Below are 21968 nucleotides of genomic sequence, written 5' to 3' on the forward strand. Positions count from 1 at the left end.
AAATGCACAAACTGTGTTAAAGCACATGCTGCCAAACTGCCGATACAGCCAGCTTCAAAAGTGCTACCAAAATTAGCACTTATATTTGCGATTTAGGTTGTAAAAAAGAAGTAGTACTATTAAACTACACTTGCTAGTGTAAAAAACTGAAATTGAGCCAACCAAAACAAGGACATATGAAGAAAATTGCCATATCAATGCTGTCAAATGACCTTTTTTTTATCAGCACTCGAACGTGGTGGAAACATCCCATTTCTAACAGAGTTTTTTATATTAGAGGAATATATACTAGAGCACTCAGACTCAGTCTAGCGTCTCAGAAAAGGTGAATGGTAATTCTCAAAATCTCAACTAGTATACTATCATGCCACATCTTACCCTGACGAAATTGTCCGGGAACAACCCTTTCTTTCCGTTCAACACCCCACTCATCCACCCAATCTCCCCCTCCACTGGTATGCAGTCCCGCAACACCATCCCGGGCTTGATTGTCAGCTCATCATCTGCTACAGCTTCATATAGATGGGTCACTTCAACTGCTAAAAGTAAACACACGAATGTTTTTGAAACGGTAAAACGAACATGGCTGAATATTCTGAGGCTCGGTTTAGCTAGTTCATATTATTTAGTCGACCTGAGATTCTTCTTATTTAAAAGTAATTGGTTAAAGCCAACAGACTATAAACAGAAAAGAGACTATAAACAGAAAAAAAAGAACTCCGAACTTCAAAGCAAAAAATATGACTAAATAGCTCTTTGAATTTCAAGAACAAGAATGAGCTTCCAAGTATTTATAGGAATTTCAAAATTTATCACGAAAATGATCATATCTGCAAAACTACTGTTTCAACTCATTGTATTCTTGCCTGCAAAATACAACCCCATGAAAGTTGAATAAATTTTTTGAATTTTTCGAATAACAATTTTGATCAAAAGGACGCATTATAACACAGCCATGCTAGTTGCAACTGAACTAACAGATGTCTCGTAAAATACCCTAAAATTACTTGCAAACGAAATGATTTTCAGCAAAAACGGAAGCAATCGAAAAAAAACTAACCAGTCATTGTTGAAGAAATTTCTATCTCCAACACTTTTCTCAAAGAGCCAAATTCAATTCTGCGTTACTTCCGCAAATTCTTCATCACAAACACTGAAAAAATATCTCACACAAGTGTAAAATTGACTCAATTTCATATTATAAACTTGTTATGTTTCTAGAATAATTAAAACCTTTATCCACTAAATAGTCAACTCTAAAATGATAGATAAACACTAATCGAATTTACAAACGTTTTCATATGGAACTTGCAAAACATCATTATCTAATCTTACTCGGACACAAAAGTCCTTCTCACGAATTTCTTCAACTGTTGCTGTTTTTCCTTTTAACTTTCCTTTGACAAACTTGACTTTCTTTCCCGGAACCGGAATCACCGTCTCAACGTGTATAGCATCCAGTTTGATTTTGGTTTCTAGCTCATTTACAAGCTGTACGGTAGCAATGTAATCAGATATTAATTCTATAACTTTTACTTTCTGCTTATAATATTTATCGCCCAATCTTTTAGTCGTTATTTTCACAATCAAGCCTTCTGTTAGCCATTTATCATCGGCAGTATCTTCGATAAATTCGTCTTCGTTTGGTATTTCCATCTTTTGTTTCTTGCTTTTCAATCCTTCTTCCATTATCTCTTGCAAAGCTGATTTAGGCTTCGACTTTGACTTGATAGGCTTTTTTGAATCTGAATTTCTTTTCAGAGGATTTTCTACCTTTTCAGCAGCAGGTAGATCATTACTGGGGTTAGAAATTATCGGCTTGTTATTGAGTTTGATCTGTATTTTTTCATCATCGTTTTCTCTAACTAATTCTGTAGGTTGTATTTGCCGTGCGGGTTTGGAACTAGTCAGAATCATCTGTTGCTCAATAAATTTCTGATTACGCTCCTCGTCGGTATAATCCATTTTCTCTTTGATTTTGAGAGCTTCTTGTTTTTTCATTGCCTCAGAATCTCTGTCAATGTATGCAATAAACCAACCTTTAGGAGTTTCATCTACATGACAATAACCTTCTCTGCCAAGCCATTTTGTAAATTCTGACAAGGTCACCCACTTAGTTGAATTCATATGTATATGCTCTTTGAATTGAATGTATTCGTTGTACACCTGATTGTTATTTACTCGTTTAGTCCCAAAACGCCGACGGAGCAAATCCAGGAAATCAGACAAAAACTCTTCAGAAAATGCATCTAAGTACTTGTTTGGATTATCTGCCACCAGCATCATCTGTCGCTGATGACTTTCAGACATCAAATGGCATTTGAACCCATTTTCGTCTCGACACTGTTTTTGACACATTTGACAATACCATCTTAACTTCTGAAGTCCCTTGGACTTGATACGATTCGCGATTGCTTTCGGTGTAAGAAAATCGTTCTTAGGCATAATGACCTAGAAAAAATTACCGAAAAGTACAATAAAATAGCCAGCTGCAAGGAAATGCAGGCCAACAAAAAGCATCAGTAGAATACGTCTTTCATAATTTCAACCTTTGAGAGTGCGAACCTTTTAAAAAAAGTACATATTGCTAAAATTTTGAATTAACTCTAAGCTAGAAAAACTGGTTAAGATAGCAGACTTTCTAATTCATTTAAAAAAACTCAGTTTTCACCAAGATAAGTTCGATTCTCAATTAGGATTATGATTATTTTGAAGGATTTATGGCAAAAGAAAAAATTAAACCGAGGAGAAGCAAAAAAAATTCAAGAAAAAAAGTCAATCACATTTTAATCTAAAAAATAATAGATTCAGACCACAGTTAGTAACACAGAGGCGAAACTTTGCTTCGCAAAAAATAGCGAGAACACGACAAAAAGCACCTCTATAAAAGGCAATAAGAAAAATTAGAAATAAGCCTCGAATTAGAGAAAAAAAAATTGGCAACGTCTGAGATTCGGACGTGCGACCGTAGCTTAAGAGTCTCAAACACTAACCACTCAGCCACGGCCGCTTAATAAGCAACAAACACTAGCCACAAATAAAGCATAGAACCGATGCTATTTAATTTCTAATGATAGTGAAATTTTCAAATAAGTAAACACTTTTAATGAACACTTTTATTTGCGAGTTATGTTACAAAAAAAGAAGGTTCATAATAATACACTAAGCGGATCGCTAGTGTAATTATACATAACACAATATTATTAAAATGTTCTTCAAAATTCGTTTTTATTTTTAGGTTTTCAATTTGGTAAAAATTCCAACATGACATGTCAGTTATTCAGGTTATTGAGACAATTTTTTGCCAAGTTTGTACATGAACTACAAACTAAATTTTAGTTCCGCAACCCTGCATTCTTCGAACCTATAACCTGATCCTTTTCCTTCAAACGCGCAATAGTTCTAGTTTGAGCAGTTTATAGGCGTTCCTCGATTAATGTTTAGTGCCACACTTCAACTCCGCACAACCTCTTCTCTACCGCACTCGCGCAAATGCTGTTCTTTAGGTGCACCCTCCTAGAGGGGTTCCTTAATCCTCGAGGCTAACTGTCGGACCGTTTGGTCGAAGTAGTTGGAATTACATCCATATCTGGTTTGCAGTTCACTCGCATAGAAAGCTTTCAGGGAGGGCAAAAACAATTTTTATCCGAGTGCTTTTTTCGGTATTGTATAACCAGATTGGGGCAAAATTCTCCGTATTTCTTATTTGCCCTCAAAAAATTTTTCTACACTCTTACCTTTAATTAAAAAATACAAAATTAGGGAAATAACCCTATCTGAACATTTGGGCAATGGTTTTGATTCGAATGTTTTCGGGTTAAATGCCGTAGATCCCGAAATTCAAAGGATCTAAATTTAAAAAAAATTTGTCGTGTAAACGCCAGTTTTTCCTTTAGAATTAAGATAGGTTGAAACTAGGTTGCGCTGACGATAAGAAGCATGATCATTCCTTTGTTCAAATAGCTTAAAAGCAAGCTGCATAATAAGGACCGCTTTGGGACTTATGAGACTGTTTCCTCATTTTGGGAGCTATGAACACGCAACTTTTTTTACATTCGAGACCTCGCCGCGTTTCTTCCACATTGCTGTTTTCTAAACACATTTTTAATCGCTTCTCAGTACGTTTTTTTCTCTTAACTTTTATCTCATCCTTTAGAAGTAATCAGAAGGTCAAAAGTATCATAGTAATCGAGGTTACAGTCAGGATTCCCTTAATCACATATTCCAGTTAAAATCCTAGAAACTTTGTAGATATGGAAATGATAACGATAAAAAGCAGCTGAAGAAATTTTTGCTAAAAAGTAAATTTCAAACGTTTTCGCAACTATGTGCATCGTCAGGATTTTTACAATAAACTACTCTAAATGACGATAAAACATCAATTTACAAATGTTATTTACAATAAATCACATACAATTTGGTTCTAAACCATCATGATAAAAAATTAGCCAATCACAGTTGACCTCTAAATTACTATTAAGATTAAAATACTTTTAACCTCTAAAATTAATTAAACATTTTAAAATTAATTTGTCTGGAAGTTTCTGAGTCATAATTTCGATTTAGACATGTACGTTTTGAATAAAAAACCAAAAATATTTTGGGACTAAATTTTCAGTGTTAACTCCCTGCTCCTAAACTCATCGCGCGTGTTCAAGCCCGGTTTCTCTTTCCTGATATGTATTGCCTCTAGTGTTAGCAATTTTGTTTGGTTGTTTGACCTATCTATAATTTCCCAACTAAGATCTGCGCTATTTCCTTCAAGTTGGCATTGCTGAAGGTGGAGGCCTACCGGTGAGTCTGCTTTCCTATGTTCCTCAATTCTAGTGGTCAAATGTCGAACAGTTTGTCCGACATAGGTGGAAGTGCATCCACTACATGACAGTTTATAAACCACTCTTGACTTGAGGTCATTAGAAAATGCTGACTTCAGTGATGGTAAACATGATTGTAGTTTTCTTGTGGTGAAAACCACTTGAACGTTCGTTAATTTTCGTAACCTGTTAGCAAAATATTGGCTCTGGTTACCTCTATATTGCACCATCAGCATTGGGGGCTTTTCATCCTTTGGTGATTGAACTGACAAACCCCTGTCACTATCCAGGGGCTTGCCTTTACCCTCGATGATCTTGCACAAGGCGTCTGAAGCCACCTTTGCGGACCAATTTTCAGGGTACTGATTTGTCAGCCATTGCGCCCTATTAGTTTCCATAGCCTTATCAAATTGCTCCCAGCTAGATGTACTCCTAAAAACCCTGTGTACAGTGCCTTGGATAACACTACGCTCATACTGAGTTGGGGCGCAGCTTCTATAGTTCAGTATAGTCCCTGTATCTGTTGGTTTTTCATACCAACTGCAAGTTACACGTCTATCCTGCGATATATTTATGTTCAAATCCAGGAACGGCAAATTCCCCTCCGAATTAGTTTTCTCTAGAGTGAACTGCAAATTTGGATGAAGAGAATTGGCGGCATCGAGAAGACAACTCGGCTCCCCTCTGACTGTTCTAACAATGTCATCCACATACCTGAGGAACAATTTCACCTGGGGAGTATCCTTCTCCTTGTTCTTAGCTCGGCAGCAGCTTTCACAGTACCAGACTATCTCGGTTATTGATGCGTATACGTCATCGGATATTTTTCCGCATTTTAGATGATACCAGTTTCGGCAACTCTCGCATTCAACCCCCTTTGATCTATATGTGACTTTCCTGCTGCAACATGGGCACAAGCCGTTTTTGTCATTAATTTGCTGTACCCCCGTTCCCACCGGTATTTGTTGTCGTAGAGCAAATTCGTATTCTTTCAGCCATAAGTTTGCCAGAATTACAGCGAGGGACGCTCCCATTGCTAAACCATCAACTTGTACATACCATGAATCATTACACTTGAAATATACTTTGCTGACCGCCATATTCAAAAGCCTTTTCATGGTTGCTCTTTGAATTTCAGGAGGAGACTCCTGGCTGTACAGCTTCTGTAAAGCAATTTCAATTGCCTCCTTCAGGGGAACGTTGGTGTACAAACTTTTCACATCAAGAGATATTATGGTTTCATCCGGATCTAGAGCAATGTTTTCTATTTTTTCTCTAGCCTCTTTAGTATTGGTTTCTATATTTGCTCCATCGATGTTGTCAAAAAACTTCGCAAGCATTTTGTTAAGATTCTCATACGAGCTGCCGGGAAGTGATAGTACAGGTCGTAGGGGTGTCTCATCCTTGTGTACCTTAGCTAAACCGTACAAACGGGCGGGTTGCCCCCCTGTTGATCGTATCTTAGAATATAACTGATCACTTATCTCGTCTCTTTTGTTCATGGCTAGTAACTCTTTGTTAAGTTCTTTCTCAATTTTCAGTATCAGCTCATCAGTGGTTGCATCTTTTTTCACAAACTGAGCAGATTGCAACAAGGATTCCAGCTTTGATTCATATGTTTGTTTCCTCATTATGCAAAAACCAACCCCCTTATCAAAAGGCACAGCCAGCAACCCATTATCTTTGAGATATTTCCTCGTTTTTTCAACGGCTTTGTCTCTTGGGGTTTGCCGTACGTTTTTTGCATATGCCTTTGCCGCGGCTTCTATTTCACATAACGTTTCACCAGATGTTTTTTGATTTTTCAATTGTGAGAGGAAAATGTCGATATCCGCCAAAAAATGTGTTTCGTTAAATTTGTCTCTAATTGGATGCTTGGGGCCCATTGATAGCACTTCATATACCCATTCAGGCAGTTCAATATTATCAAGTACCCTAACTGATCGCTCATTTCTCCCCCCAAGAGGTTTATCTTGTCTCTCGGACAGTTTTTCTAACTTTTTTCTATGGTTTTCTGATGTTGTCTTTAAGCTTGCCTCAACTTGCCGCCTCACGAATCGGAAAATGGATGCCCACCACTGTTTGTCAATTTCTTTTTGCACCAGTGATCTCGCTTTCCTTAGCATCTCCTCGTACCTTTTCCTATCCTCATTTGCCCTAGAAGTTTCAGTCCTTAGTAGTTTCAATTGAAAATTATGCACAGCTTGGTCCGAAAAAACCCCGTTCTCGGGGACCCTAAACTTCAAAAAGTCCGGTATTAGATCGTTTTTCAGACATTTTCTCAGAAACTTCAGTCTATGTACAGATACTTGAACTTTTTTAAAGAATTTTAAATAGTCTAACACAATTTTCCAAGTTAGTTTCCTTTTCAAAATTTGTCTGAGCCAAACAGCAGGCAAAAGTACTGTGGTCATTGTTTTGCAGGCCACGAGTAATGAAACTCACAAGGCACAAAGCAAAACAAATCACACTCTTCTCACCCCTGTCTTTGAAGCGCAGACACTTCCTCTGCCCTCAGCTTCTGCTCACGTCTTGCTTTCGCCTTCCTCCTTGTCTGTGACGGTCTCTGTTGTTTGCCCCTGATATTGCCAATCAGCTCTGACAGCCTTTCTTTGTGTGCCACTACCAATCGCAGAGATTTCAGCTCCAAATCAGCACTCTGGTGCAGCTTCAAATATTCCTTGAGCTGCTCCGGGTTGTTTTGCTTGCTCTTGGAGAGTAGTCGTTTTGTAGCTGGAATAATGAGCACCCCTGTGCCGAGAAGTTGACTAAACAAGTCGGGCGTTCCTTCCCTTCTGCAATAAACGATCGCCAATATCTGCTGCTTCTTCGTCTTCAAATAGTTTGTCAGCTCCTCGACACCAGCTGGGCGATAGTTGTTTGTTCTGTGGCTGCTAATGGTGTTGTTCACCACGTCGTGCCACAAAACCACTTTTTTCTCCTTCAGTGGACTGTCTTCGAGTAGTCGTCGGAGGTTCTTTCCTTGGTTCAGCAAGTTGTTATTAAGGGATAGGCCAGGAATTGCTGTAACAAGGCTCTCGTATTGCTTTTTTTCCCCTGTGTTAAGGGTGTTGATGCTGTGGAACAGGGAGCTAGCTGCTACAATATGAAACATTTCGGTAACTCAAATAAAAATCGGCCATTTTTTACGTATCGATAAAAAAAAAACACTATAAAAATTCTCATTACATTGATGAAAATCATTAAAAAATTTTTATACTGGCCCTTTAATGGGAAAACAGTTGGAATTTCAAGCTCGTTGGAAAACAGGAAAAATTAAACTCGATACGGGTTACGTTTTTTCAATGGGGGGAGAAAAAAAATACATAATGTTTTAAAAATACAAAAATTCGTCAAAAAATGTTTTGTCATTTGTTGCGACGAGTACGCACGCTGCGTTCGCAATCTGTATTATTATGATTATTATTGAAGCTTTACAACAAAAGTTGAAGGGAAAGAGCCCGTAAACATATTAAGAAAAGTCTATGGAATGCGGGAAACGGCAGTTGCTACACAGGCAGCCAAAAGTCCAGGAGCACGAGTCTAGTTCGTTATAGTGGCGGTGATAGTAGTCCCAGAAAAATTTGATAACACGCGGTTTGACGTTGCTCCCATCGAGGTTGATATGTCGGCGGAGAAGATTATAGAGGCGTGGGGCACGATACCAGAAATTCTGTCGTTGAATTTCTTTTGTGATGACAGGAAGTTCAAATAGGCTGCGAGTATGAGCTCGTGTGCGGTGCTCTCTGTTTTCACTTCTTCTTGTGTAATCATACCAGGGGAATGTGGAGTTAGCATAGCACCGATAAGTTTGAGGAAAGCAAGAATATCATACACTTGAATATTTAGAGATAGTGGAAGAAGGTTGAGTTTTTTCAATCTGTCGCAGTAATTGTCATCACAATAATTAAGCATCCAGTAGGTGGCGCGTCTTTGGACGCGTTCAATCAGGCGCAGATCACCTTTCGATGGACTCCAAGCAGTGGATCCGTACAGTAGAATTGGTATCACCATTGATTTGTAAAGGTCCTTTCTATGCTTTGTGCTCACTCGGTGGCCAACATTTCTTTTGATTAAGTTTAATACTCTATTTGACTTGCTGCAGGCACCAGTTATGTGGTCTTTCCACTTCAGCTTGTCGCTTACCAAGAGGCCAAGATCTTTTTCCAAACTTGAATGAGCTAACGGTTTGCCATAAAGAGCCAGATCGGTTGGCTCTGTTCTAGAAAAGGTAACAATTGAACATTTGCCGACATTGAAGCTCATGTAGTTTGATCTACACCACTCTTCTAGAGAGGACAGATTCTCCTGCAACCTGGAATTTAGGATCTTGACAATATCTTTGTGTCATCAGCAAACATGAATGTCTCAGAAACTAGATTGAGAGGCAAGTCAGCTACATAGATGATGAATAGTAATGGTCCAAGAAGTGAACCTTGGGGAACCCCGCTGGTTACATCAAGAAGTTCGGACCTTGCATCTCCAATTTGGACAAACTGTTTACGTTGATCAAGATAACTGCGCAGAACTTTGAGTAACTTTCCTTGGATACCCAGAATCTTCTGTTTTCTCAGAAGCTCAGTGTGATTTAATTTGTCAAATGCTTTCGCAAAGTCCAAATAAACGGCTTCGATTTTTACGTCAGTGTTGGAGATATTGCGATAGACATTGTCTAGATAGCAGAGCATTTGTAAAACTGGTGAGCGATTTTTGGTGAACCCAAACTGCGAAGAGTTTATGTGTGGAATGACGTGAGGATAGAGAGCATTGAATATCAGTTTTTCGTGGATCTTCGAGGCAATGCTGAGGAGCGTGATGGGTCTGTAGTTCTCTACATGTAGCTTCGAACCCTTTTTATGGATCGGGCTTACTGCACCTTCTTTCCATTTAGCCGGATAACATCCCACCTGTTGTATTTTAAAGAACAGCTGGTGTAAAGATTTGCTCAAAGTTGGCGTGTTCTTGAAAAGCACAGGTGGGAGTAGATCAGGTCCACGGGATTTTGTGACATCTAGCGAAATCATCACTTTTCCAACAGCGGCGCTGCTCACTTCGTAGCCATTCAGGAAAGTTGATACAACTGTGGATTGAGAACCAGGTGTTTCGGGAGTCGATGAAGTGAAAGTAGATTGGAAGAACTCATTAAACATGCAGCACTGATCGCTCAGGGACTCTGCAGATTTTGAACCCCAGAAAAGTTTCGGTGGTATCGATCCACTGCCTCGAAGACTTTTGAAGTATTTGAAGAGTCTTTTTGTACTTCGCCCTTCAGCAAGTTTTTCTTCGTATGCGCTTTGGTCGGATGCCCCAGCTATTTTTATCTGGCTTTCGATTGTCTTTAGTTTACAAAGCATGCTTTCCGTTGGTTTTCGGTCGTACTTGCGAGATATTGTCTTCAGTTGCTTCATCAGGTGCGAGGTACTGCTGGAGATCCATGGAGGTAGTGAGCTCCGGTGTTGAGTTTTGTATGGTACACACTGTTTTAAAAGGTGGTCCAACCATTTATACCACTCTTCAAGAAGTACATTGATATTGGACCTGCAGTTGCCAGTGAATGGATTGTTTGCGATCAGGCAGTTGAGTTTTCCATAGTCAGCAAGTGCAAAGCTGTATTTATGGTTTGGCCCGTGTGTTGACTCCAATTCCTTCCCAATTAATGTGACCTTGATAGGAATATGGTCGGAGCAATTTTGGCTTTTGACGCTGTACAAATTGTTGAAAACATGAAACGGAGACACGCTAGCGATGCAAGAGTCGGATGAGCAGAGAACTATGTCGATACAGGAAGTAGCAGTTGTTTTGAAATCAACGAGCTGTGTAAGGCTTCTGCGGTCAAACTCGACCAATATATCATTTTCATGATCATCATTGGAATTCAGTGTGTTCCAGCAGACTGTCGATAAGTTTGCGTCGCCAACTATAATGAGAACTTCATTATCCATGCGAAGAGCTTGAATACCTTCCAGGAGTTTCTTCCAGTGATCCAAAGTCCATCGGTATGGACTTGAAGAAGGCGCGTTATAAACATTCACTAGTATGTAGTTCTGCTTGGCAGTGAAAAGTCTACAAGCAACGTACTCGACATCTGAACATTCAGATATGATCAAATGTTCATGCTTGATATCTTTGGATATTGCAATCAAGACACCGCCATGTTTAGAGACGCCATTTTTGCTAGCACGCTCACGCCGATAGGCAATGTAACCGGTTAACATAAGTTCACTATCCAAAAACTCAGGTGTAAACCAAGTTTCAGTTAGTGCGAGCACATGCGGTTTTGTGGCTGCTACTGCTCTTGAGAACGCGTACCGGCGTTCCATAGAGATCAGACTTCTGACGTTGAAGACAAGTAATTCGATGAGGGCGTTGTGACAATCATTTAGTCATTGCACTGTTAGAGGTATCAGATTCGAATCTTGGTATAGCTTTGACTGGCGAATTTTGAGTCTTGATGATTCAATTCCTTCATTAATGAGTTCACGCCTTCTTTTGAGTGCGGCGTTCTCAGCTTTAATTTCCATTTCACCAAGTCCTTTCGATAGATAAACTTTTTCGTTGTAGGATTTGAGCATTGGGGCTTTCGAGAGTACTTTTCGTACATCCCAGACACGTGGCAGAGTGATGAGAAGAGTTCTGGGTCGGCTTCGTTCTTTTTTGTAAGCACCGAGACGCTTCAAGTTGCATATGGTAAGAGGCTCAGACAAATGGTTGAATACACGTTCAACTGCTGCTGTTTCAGCTTTAATAATTTCCGCTGGGTTCTTGTTATCAAGTTCGGGTAGACCATCAAGTCTGATTTGATAGAGGTGCGTTTCGGTAGACGACTCGGGCGAAATTTGCGTTGGTACTTGTACAGGCGGCGCGCTTCGCTCCGCTGCTTTTATTTCAGTCACATTAGCTCTGACCGATTCAACTTCATCTCTGACTCTTTCAACTGATGACTCTATTTTGGGAATGCATGCTTTGAGTTCGCCTATCCCAGTTGAGAGTGTAGATACAATATCTGTCATTGTTTGCTCTTTGTTCAAAGATTCTTTCAGCTGTGAGAGGCACTGGCAAAGGAGGCATGTAAGACTTGACTTTTGTTGACCGTTGAGTATTTTGTTGACATCGTCTTCCGACGCCCAAACCAACTGGGCGATAGTTGGGTAATAGTCTTTCCCACTGAAAGCGCGGGTGGCGCTCTTCAAGGTATCATCAAACATGCTTCGAATATAGTATACCCAGGAAAAACCCAGTAATGAGAAGGAATAGAAAAGGCAGAGGGGCTAGTTCACCTTGGGAGAGCGTACGGGGTTTCCTGGTCTGAACGTGATCTCAGTTAAAAGCCTGGGAATCCTGTTCCGTCAAGAGTGTGCAGTGGCTCGTTCTGTTGTTTGTGTTTCCCACTCGTTAGTATTTTCAATAAGATGCTGATTACTGATATCGGCTGCAAACTAGGTGCGTTACAAATGTGAAGCAGTCCTCTGCAAATCAGATCTTGTTTTTTTCCGACCTTTGTCCCAGCCCTCTATTTGCTCTCGATACAAAATTCTGTGCTTTTGCACAGCAATCGGCTATGCTTGTTTTGATTTGAATGTATTTTCTTGAGGTCGATTACTAAAGGAACTCAAGGATATCTATTTAATAAGTTTATCACAACAATTAGGCTAAGCCGGAGAGATTTTCTGTTTTAAAAACTGCCTGCCCTGGGTTCCGCAAAATACTAGATTTTCGCATGATGCAGCAATTTTTCAGACAGTGAAAGCCATAAAGGGCGTCTAGTTTGTTAACGGCATCCAAGATTTTTCCAATTCGTTAATTTTTTGTCGAGCAAATCTTTACGGCAAAAGTCGACGATTGGAGATCCTAGTGCCACGAGTTTTTTAGTTTTATTTAGGCGCATATTTTAAGACATTGAGTTAAAATTGAATTGTACTCTGTACTCGTGAGAATTTTTGGCAGAGGAGGAATTCTACTAAAGTTATTTCACTCATATTTATAAGGACGTAGACACAGAGTACTAAAAATGAGATCTTATCGGCTTGTCAAACAACAATTAGTGGCGTTCCAAAAGGGTCAGTTTTGTGACCCATGCTATTTTAAACTCTCATCGATGGCTTACTTAGAGTATATCTTCTCCAACTGTCTATTATACTAATGTTGAAAATCCCTAATGCTAAATCTTTGAATCTTCACAGCTGGGCAGATGCAAATAAAAAGAAATTTAAATTTTTATAGTTTTCCCCATGTGATTTACGAGAAAACGTCTTAACATATGAGAATAACCAATACTCGTTTTCGCAAGTTCAGGCATTTCGTTTACTTACAACCCGTTTCTTGGCCCACGAACATAGTTTTGCCAAAACTTATCTTGGTCAGTGCACAATGCTGATAAAATTTTGAAATTGAAAAAAAATCTATCTTAATTTGCAAGAAAGTTCCCTATCGATTGAATATTATCAGAAAACAACAAGGTACACGTCATTTATTTGACCACTGTTTACTTATGAATGTATCATTTCCTCTGCAACTAAACAGGACCTAAAGTAGTGAAAAAGTTTCAATCTATGTTGACAAAATGGATATGTTAAAAAAAAAATACAACGACCGCCTTCTTCAAGGCAACTACCTGCTAATATTGCCATTGTTTCAGCTAAATAAAGTTTGATGTTTTATGCTTCTTCTACACACAAATGTATTGGGCCATCTTGGATGTGACCTGCAATTGCGAGTACAAACTGTGGATGAAAAAAAACTTCTATACAAATTGGGAACGTCAAAAGTGCCCCTGTTTGTAGAGAGAAATGCCAGATCGAAAGCCTCGGATCAGTTCTTTTTTACTCCCTCAACTAAACTTGCATTTCATACGGTAAATAATATGAATTTTTTTTATAGATAATACACCAATCCTTTAAAAAACCTGTCAGAGGTTTTTTCATTCATTTTTCTCAAATTATGATAGAAGTTCATATAAAAATTTCAATAATGCTTTTCTGCCACCACTGCTAAATACTTGAAAATAACGTTTTATTTGTGCAAAATTTACGTAGATAAAGTCTGATTTAGTTCTCTTCATTTTTCAACAGGAAACAGTTCAAGTTTCAAAATCTTACAACAGATATGATCTAATTGGTTTTTATATCATTTTCAACATTTTTTCTAATTTTTCTAAGTTTCACATTCATTTTTTTGATCTGTTTTTGTGAATCATAAGATCAGAAAGTTTTATGATATCTGAAGTTTTTTCACTAGTCTTCAACCATTTCACCCAGTTAAAAAGCGGCTCATTTTTCACAGTTTAGTGAAACGGTTCATTTAGATACATTTACTAAGATGCTCAATTGTTCCCTAGGCTGTACACCTAAAATATTTCTGTGAAAGTAGCTTCCTCATTGTAGGGTCGAGTAAACACGCAGCGTTTGCAACCTATAATGCGAAGGAGACTCTCTCTTCAAGAAAACTACCTGCCCTGTGTTCCTCGGTACATGTGCTCAAATTTTTACAGACCTTACTCTAAAAATCTCAGTGAGAGGTTTGCCGTCCCACTGAACTTCAAAATATTGGTTGATAAAATAACGATAATATAATGATTTCAAAAAGTTAATTCAAAAATTTTTGCACATTTTGTTCATCATCAGGATTAAGATTTGTAAATTTTTTGCATATTGATCGAAGACCTGGAAAACGTAAAACAATTATATACAACTGTAATTATATAATAAATCATAGAATCTTTATTCACATTTTCCTGTTCATTTTTGAGTTGTTCATTTTTTTTCAGTGTTAGTTTTGTTTTATCGGAAGTATTTTCAATTCAGACATCTCACTTTTTTGACTTTATAGCAATTTTGAAACCAAAAGTACAACTTTGAAATTATTTCCGGCTGTGGAGTTAGCCTTCGTGATGATTTTGGGCCTTTGACTCAAATGTTTAGAGCCTCTATCCTCTAAATATGTAATTTGTAAGTGTTGGCTGTTTGGTCTATGATTTTGGACTTAAGGTAATCAGTTCTGCCTGCTCTTCTACCAATTTCTAGTAAAAATTGTTCTACAGGTAGGCCCTAGTTGCGAGATGTTCATCAATCCCTGTAGCTAAGCTTAGCATTATCGGGCCGACAGGTATGGAGTTAACTCCTCTAAACATAAAATTAAACGCCACTTTGGATCTCATTTCCATTGCAAAGGAAGGTTTGACAGTTGAAAAGCTTGTGTTTGCTTTTCTTCCACTAAAAAAAACTATTTGTGACCTGGATATTTGCCGCAATTTTGCAGCCATTAAATGCAATAGACTGCCTCGAATTGCATTGTCAAAAGAGAATATGTTTTTCCACCATTTCGATGCCATAGTCCCTAAGTTATTCTTTCCCCCAACGATTTTGCTAAGAGTTTCAGACACTCCCCAGCGTGACCATGATTCCGGCTATTGATTTTATTTCCATTGTTTCAAATCTTTTCTCAATGTTTTGACAAACTTTTCTCAGGTTGAGATAGCTCTGAAGGTCCCATGGACCGTCTCTTCAGAAACACTTCGTTTGTATTGCGAAAATGTGCAGCCCCTAATAGTAAGATCTAAGCCGATATCAATGAATTTCCTGGTACCACCCATATTTGAAATGTTTTCGTCAGTCCGCGTATAAATTTACATCCAAAAAGGCCGACCTAACATTATCTTCCAGCCCTTTAAATTTAAACTGCAATCTTGAATGCAATTCATCAGCACCTTCGAGAACTACTCCAGAATTTCCAAATCAAAATGATTTTTTCTTGTCATGCAGTTCCAGATGTTTCAGCGAATTTTTCGTATACGGTCTTCGAGATGTTACCACACCCTAAGTGGAACGATTTCAAGCAGGCTTCGCTTTCTTACCCCTTAGTTTGACATATTATCTTTTTCTGAGATCCAGAGGAGAATCCGTTGGTTGTTATCTTCATATGGCACTTTAATTTTGTTACATCCTTCTGTGATGCAGGTTCATATTCTTTTGGCCACAAATTAGTTGTCCATTTTTAAACCGTTATTTTTGTATTTACTACAAACCGTTACAATTAAAGGGTTCCTTGCTCATAGCCAAATTGAATAGTTATTCAATAGTTTTGCTAGATAAGTTTGTAGGGTTGTTTTGCCCAGAAAAACTTCTCATGGCTTTTTCAACAGACTCCGTGAGTGGAACATTAGTGAACAATGACTTTACAGCAGGAGAAGCTATACTCTCATCAGAGTCCAATTGTGTTTTCTCCAAGATCTCCCTGGCCATTTGAATGATCTTTTATATCTTGCTTCTTCAATTTTATCGAGATGTTATGCAAGTTTTTTGTGTAGATGGTCAGACGAGCTACCAGGTTAAGAAAACGGAACGAAGTGGTACCTCGTGCTTGTGTACTTTTGCTAGTTCTTGCCGCCTAGCCAGCTGCGCCCCCGTGGATCTTTTCTTACTGTACAGAGCCTCGCTGATCGCGTCTTTTGTTTTCATGGAGAGCAATTTTTTGCTTAGGATTTTTTCAATTTTTATGACCCCACTGTCGATCAGTTTTTTCCGCTCACTATATTGTTACGACTGCGATAAATCAGTTAGTAGCTTCTCGTGTGTCTTCTTTTTCAATGCAAAAAACACCAAAGATTCTGGTCGCCAACCAACTTCGATCTTCCACAAAAGCATCTTTTTTTTCACAATTTTTAAATCTTGGCGGAGTCCATTAGCAACTCTGAGTGGTCAGACAGAATATTATATGAAATTTTCCAAAAATTCATTGGGAGAATGAAAAATTGGGTGACGCGGGCAACAAAACTAAGAAATCAGAAAAGGTTGAGTGACAAAACTCCTCTCTTTTAAAATTGCAATATCGAGACAATCGATTAGAAAGACTAGATGCAAAGCTGCGGCAAATATCCGGGGCACTTATAACATTTACTACAAGAAAACTAAAAAAATGCTTGACGTATTCACCATAATTTAAATTTCTTTTTATCAGTTTCGCGATTTTGCGCCCCATCAGCCGCCGTTCCGTGTTTACATACAGAGCCGGCGTTTTTCCTTCTAGGACCTTGGATTCAATTATCGTTACATCCCCTGAGAATTGCCTATCAGCAGCTACTCGAACAAGCGTCGAACCGTCTGGTCTTTTCTGATCGGTAAACACAGAGGCTTTAAAACAGAAGGATTGTGGGCTTGGTTTTGAGCTCCATAAGGGCATTCAAAATTGAATGCCTAAAGAAATTTTCACAAAAATACATCGTACCATCGATCTTCGGGTACTTCTTATTACCGCAAACGCGAAAATGTTTTTCACAAACTTTGAATCTCAGCAGGTTCCAATAGCTTTTCTTATCTTCTGCTTTGTAACTTTTAGTTTTCTCCATTGAACGGAACAAAAGTGAACCATTGCGATTTGAAAACTCCAGGTAAGCACTGAACCAGTTAACATCAACCGTTCCTAGCTTCAGAATCATTTGAGATATTTCTTTGCCAAAAACTCCGTTGCATACTCGTGCTCAAAAATAAAATTTGGTTTGGTAAAAAGCGAGCGGAAAAACCTCTCAAGCGTAACGTGCTTGCAAAAATTGGTTATCAGTCTTTTTACATTTGCTATCTTATATCAGGAGTTTCTCAAAACTCGGTCATTGTGTTCCAAAAGCTCTTTTCACAAAAATTAAGGAGTTTTGTGCAAAAACAATAGAATTGTTAGCATGCTGAAGCATTTTTTCAGGAGTTTAAGCCAGCTTGTAAATAACTTCCGAAGTTTTTTCCATTTCAGCTATTTTTGAATAGGCAGTTCTTTGCGACAAGATTCACCTATTGGTGAGCCTATAATTACTGATTTCAAATTTGTGTTTGGATTTGTTTTTTTGGGCATACTTTTTGAAGGTGACGTATGATTGTATTGAACTGCGTAATGATGATCGCAGTACTACTCGACAGACCTGTCTGTTAAATCCCTCAAAACTCGCTCGACAAACAAGCACAAACATCGAACATAACATATGCTTTCATCAGTTTATCAGCACAATTAGGCTAAAAGAGCTTCCTACATGTTCGTACGTGTGACTTGTTGTTTTAGGTTGAAACTCACACCTGTTGCGTCATCAGTTTTTGTTAAATCAATGTGATAAAAATGATGTGGAAAAATACAGACAGTTAAAATCTCTTGATTGATTGAATGACCCTCAACAGTTTGTTTTTCGAAAATCAACGTGATACGTAAAAATTTTGTATAAACTTTTTTTTGAAGTTCTAAGACCATTTTATCCTTTTTATAGTTAATTTTTTCGAGTTGATATATTTTTGAAATGACTTGCTTTTTTTTTGAAAACCAAACTCATATTGAAATTTGAGTGTTAACTGCCTTCATTTGAATTGCGTATGTTGTTTGTAAGCTTATTCTTCCTAATGGACAGCGATTGCAGTGATAAGAGCTTCATCGCGAAACTAGACTGGATTTTTGTAGTCTGTAGAGTAGTGCTTGCAGCCTTTTCCAACTGCCGTATGTGAATGTCAACAGGTGGGTCAATTTTTTTTTCTTCAGTCCTTGTGCCTCAAATCGATCAATTGGTTCAACAAAGCTATAACATTAAATTTATAAAAATACAATAATGGCTCTCAGATCAGAAAATGGCAATTGAGAAGAGTGAGTTTTCAAATTTCAGTGGTGTACACAAATTGTGAGCTGGACATGTTGTGTTGTTTGTCAGCCAGCAATAGAATCTGGTGTCCCGGATTTCAAAACAGGGTCAAAAATAGTTCCTTAATCGGCTTGTCATTTATTGCCTCGTGTTTGGGTTCGAAGCAATGACTTCAGTGTTTGGGTTCAATGTCTGCCAATCAAATTTTACGAAATTGAATTTTCCTCTTTCCCTGCCTATTGATCACCATTGCTTGGCAGTAAATTCCGATATGTACGACCCCACAAGAGCCCTGTGCGCCTTACTTGCTTTAAAGTTTTTTTTCGTTTTGCTAGGACGGCATATTTTGAATTTTAGAAGTGTGCCGAATCAGTTGTTCATGGTTATTTCATTTCACTGTCCTCTGTCATAGCCACATGGAAACTCGGAGACATTTCATTGTTTCTCTCGCGAACCTCACTTTAAATTTCATCAAATAGAACAACCGTGTCCAAAGAAGTAGTATCATTGCCAGACTATAATTCCGAACTCTCGACAGTTTCCCTGACAGCTTCGCTTTTTGCGAACGCTTTGCGCCCTCATTTTTAATTAAACAGTTTGCCAGTGTATTAATTGCACTATTGCGAGAAAATTTTGGGAGAGAGAAAGAGAAAAATTCATCGTTCAGCAAAATTGAGTCGTTCAGGTTCTCTTGCTTTCTAAATTATCCGGACAAAAGCAGTTGTCTTTTTCATAAACGTATTATCTTTTGACGCAGAAATTAGTGCACAAATCAGAAAAATTTTAATTTTGAGCTATTATCGAGTTTTCATAATTTGCATATCTCAATTCGTTTGACATGCTCTTCTTGTGTATGGTTCTGCCGCAGCATCAATATTTTTTACAAGATGTTTTCTTCTTCATCAGTTGTGACAAAACCTCCACATCTGCTAGAAAATGGAATCAGTTTAATTTTTCTCTGATTGGATGTTTTCTCGGATTTGAAATATTTTTTCTTGGCTCAAACTTGTCGGAACAATTTTTCAAATCATATAATACCTTTTTCTTTTTAGGTATATTTCCTATGAGTGTGTCTTATTTTCTAGTTAGTTTTTCAAGCTTAGGTGACAAGCCATGAAGCGTGGCTGAAGTGTTTGCTTCTGCTTTGTGCACAACATAGCGTAAGAGCGATGACCATAATCTGTCGTCAATTGTTGCTGTAACCATATCTCTTAACAGGATCAAATCTTCCACTGTCTTACCAAAGTCGTCATCTTTATTAACCATCTCTGTTTCAAAGAACTTCAGTTCAAAAAATATGCATCGCTTGTTCATTCTCAGTCGGCCTAAATATATTGTCATGGGTATAATAGGTCTAGGTATGTTTTTTATTCAGTTATTAACGTTTTAGGTGTTTTAGATCCCGGCCGTTCTTGGAACTTCACGACAAGAATCGCGTTTAATTTTAATTAAAAATTGTAATTATAATGAAACAATTTTTCTAAAAGTTTTTGTTGCGGATCCCGTTTCAGGTTTATTCCTATCATGTTTATGTGATTATCTTCGTTTTCTTGAGATGATTGGTCTAAGTGGTTAACTTTCGTCGAAGCATTATAACTTTCATGTATTTTTGCGCTGCTCGATTTATGTTAGTGAACGGACAATAAAATATTTTTCGAGCACGACGCGTTTTCTTAATATCTGTCATCTTATTTTTGTCCAAATCATTTCAATATACTTCCTTTCAAAACACAAAATAACATGAGAAATCAACATAAAAAGGGCCAAATAAGCCAACTTCGTTTTTCGAAACTAAAAATTCAAAGCCAAGTACCCGAGAGCCAACAAATTCAATGCAGGTGAACCCATATTTGAGCCATTTTTGAGAAAACTGGGATCAGATAGATTGTTTTTCTTTCAAGATTAAAAGTAGGTAAGTCGCGTAATTGAATGTAGGATGGTATGGGTAGAAACCTCAGCTGAAAGACAGTATCTTGGTAATTTTTGCTACCAATATGCAACCGACTTTCTTCTTTTGATTAATCTCGAGAGCTGCAGGGAGGAAAAACGCAGGTATTGGCCAAAAAAGCTTTTGTACTTATCAGCAAGATCAAAGTTTATTCACCGGTTTTGGTGTTGTTAGGTGCACCAGAAGAATTTCATTTCTCCTTATAAATTTTTTCTAGCGCGTTTTTGCCAATAAACTATTCGTAGGAAAGCCAGTTGAGTTTTGCCATAGTCATCGTTCCATACAAAAATTGTAAGAAAAAAAGAGGTAGCCATAAGTTTATATTTAAAAAAAAACTGAAAATATTATCGAATTTGTGCCGAGCACAACCATTCAATCGCTATTGAGAAACTCGAGGAAAACGCAAGTAATTACAATCGAGACCTTACTCAGAAGTTTTTAGGACTTTGTACTTTCAATTTACATTCATCCTAAAACCTAATGCACGGAAAATTTGTTTTGACTTTTGAAGTTTGTTTTTTGACTTTTCAAATTTCATTGTAAGAGTGCTGACAACTTTCTGACTCTAATCAAAATCAAAAATAATTGAATTTTTCTATGATCTAGTCTCTTTAATCTAAATTGAACTATTTGTCTGTGGCTGAATCGTCTGTAATTGAAGTTGACTGAATTGTCTATGGTTGAATTGTCTCTGCACCCCTAAGAACAGTGAAAGGAGAAGCGGGAGAGCTTACAATTGCTTCATTGTATATTCAATCAAAATTTTAATCGACCCGTAAAAATTGAAACAATGAAGAAAAACTAGCTTTTCTTGCCACAAGTTTTCATGTTATTCAATAAGATGCTGAAGAAAACGATTCTGTAAGTTGCCGTCATTCAAGTGTAATTTACCTCGAAGCAAAAAGCATGCAAAAAGTTTTTGTTGTAACTTTGACAATATGTATTCCGGCCAGACTTCCCAGTACACCGCCACCAGGATGGAGGAAAGTCATAGAATAGTGTAACACTTAGAAACATCTGAGGAAATGTATTAGAGACAGAAAAAAAGCCGATTTGATATGGGAGATAATAGATTCAACGATTATACAATAACATAAGTAACAAAAGAAGTCCTACTAATATCAGAAAGGAATCTCAGATTAACAGGCACAATGAAATTAGAAGCTGGGAGCATATGCTGAAATTTTGAAATTTCAGAATTGAAAGATTTCATTTCAAAGTGAATTGCAAAATGGAAAGAGCAAAAAAAATCAAAAGTTCAGGTCTGAACTGAGAAGGAAATTAGTTGTTAAGCGATAGTTTCTGTTATGTAATAAATTATGATACAAATTTTTTTAATGCCACATTTTATACCTTTTTCAGAAAATCTCGTTCTAAAATGCTTAAAGTTTTGCAATTATTTTTTTTTCATTAACTTGTTATATCAGTTCTGATCGCACTGGAAATTTGGTTTGAACTGGACTAAAATTATTTTAGGGCACTTTTGTGAGCGTGGGTTAATTGTCTCAGTATTTATATTCCGCTTTTCCAGTAAATTGATTTTGCATTTGTCCAGTAAGTTGTCTCAAGATCTAGTTGTAAAATAGAGGACTTCACAGGCAGCAGG

The 21968-nt window shown here is 37.7% G+C and overlaps 2 protein-coding genes across 7 annotated transcripts in view; both read right to left on the minus strand.

The window, feature by feature from the left end:
• LOC134851661 (SH3 domain-containing kinase-binding protein 1-like) overlaps positions 1 to 12457 on the minus strand; it is a 68177-nt gene extending 55720 nt beyond the window's left edge. For all 6 annotated transcript variants that reach the window (XM_063867840.1, XM_063867841.1, XM_063867843.1 and 3 more), the window contains exons 1-3: positions 12434 to 12457; positions 1061 to 1153; positions 379 to 539 (exon numbers count right to left, since the gene is read on the minus strand). In XM_063867840.1, the coding sequence (XP_063723910.1) occupies positions 379 to 539; positions 1061 to 1067 (168 nt within the window). In that variant the 5' untranslated portion in view covers positions 1068 to 1153; positions 12434 to 12457. The remainder of the gene's footprint in view (positions 1 to 378; positions 540 to 1060; positions 1154 to 12433) is intronic.
• Positions 1235 to 2453, minus strand: LOC134851430 (DNA/RNA-binding protein KIN17-like). Its single transcript, XM_063867506.1, has one exon. The coding sequence runs from the start codon at positions 2443 to 2445 to the stop codon at positions 1276 to 1278; it is 1170 nt and encodes a 389-aa protein (XP_063723576.1). The 5' UTR covers positions 2446 to 2453; the 3' UTR covers positions 1235 to 1275.
• Positions 12458 to 21968: the final 9511 nt, after the last annotated feature.

This window comes from Symsagittifera roscoffensis, chromosome 7 (genome assembly GCF_963678635.1).
Source record: "Symsagittifera roscoffensis chromosome 7, txSymRosc1.1, whole genome shotgun sequence".
Lineage (NCBI taxonomy): Eukaryota > Metazoa > Xenacoelomorpha > Acoela > Convolutidae > Symsagittifera > Symsagittifera roscoffensis.

Coding starts and splice junctions, on each gene's coding strand:
- LOC134851430 (XM_063867506.1), bottom strand. CDS start 2,445: ATGCCTAAGAACGATTTTCTTACACCGAAAGCAATCGCGAATCGTATC.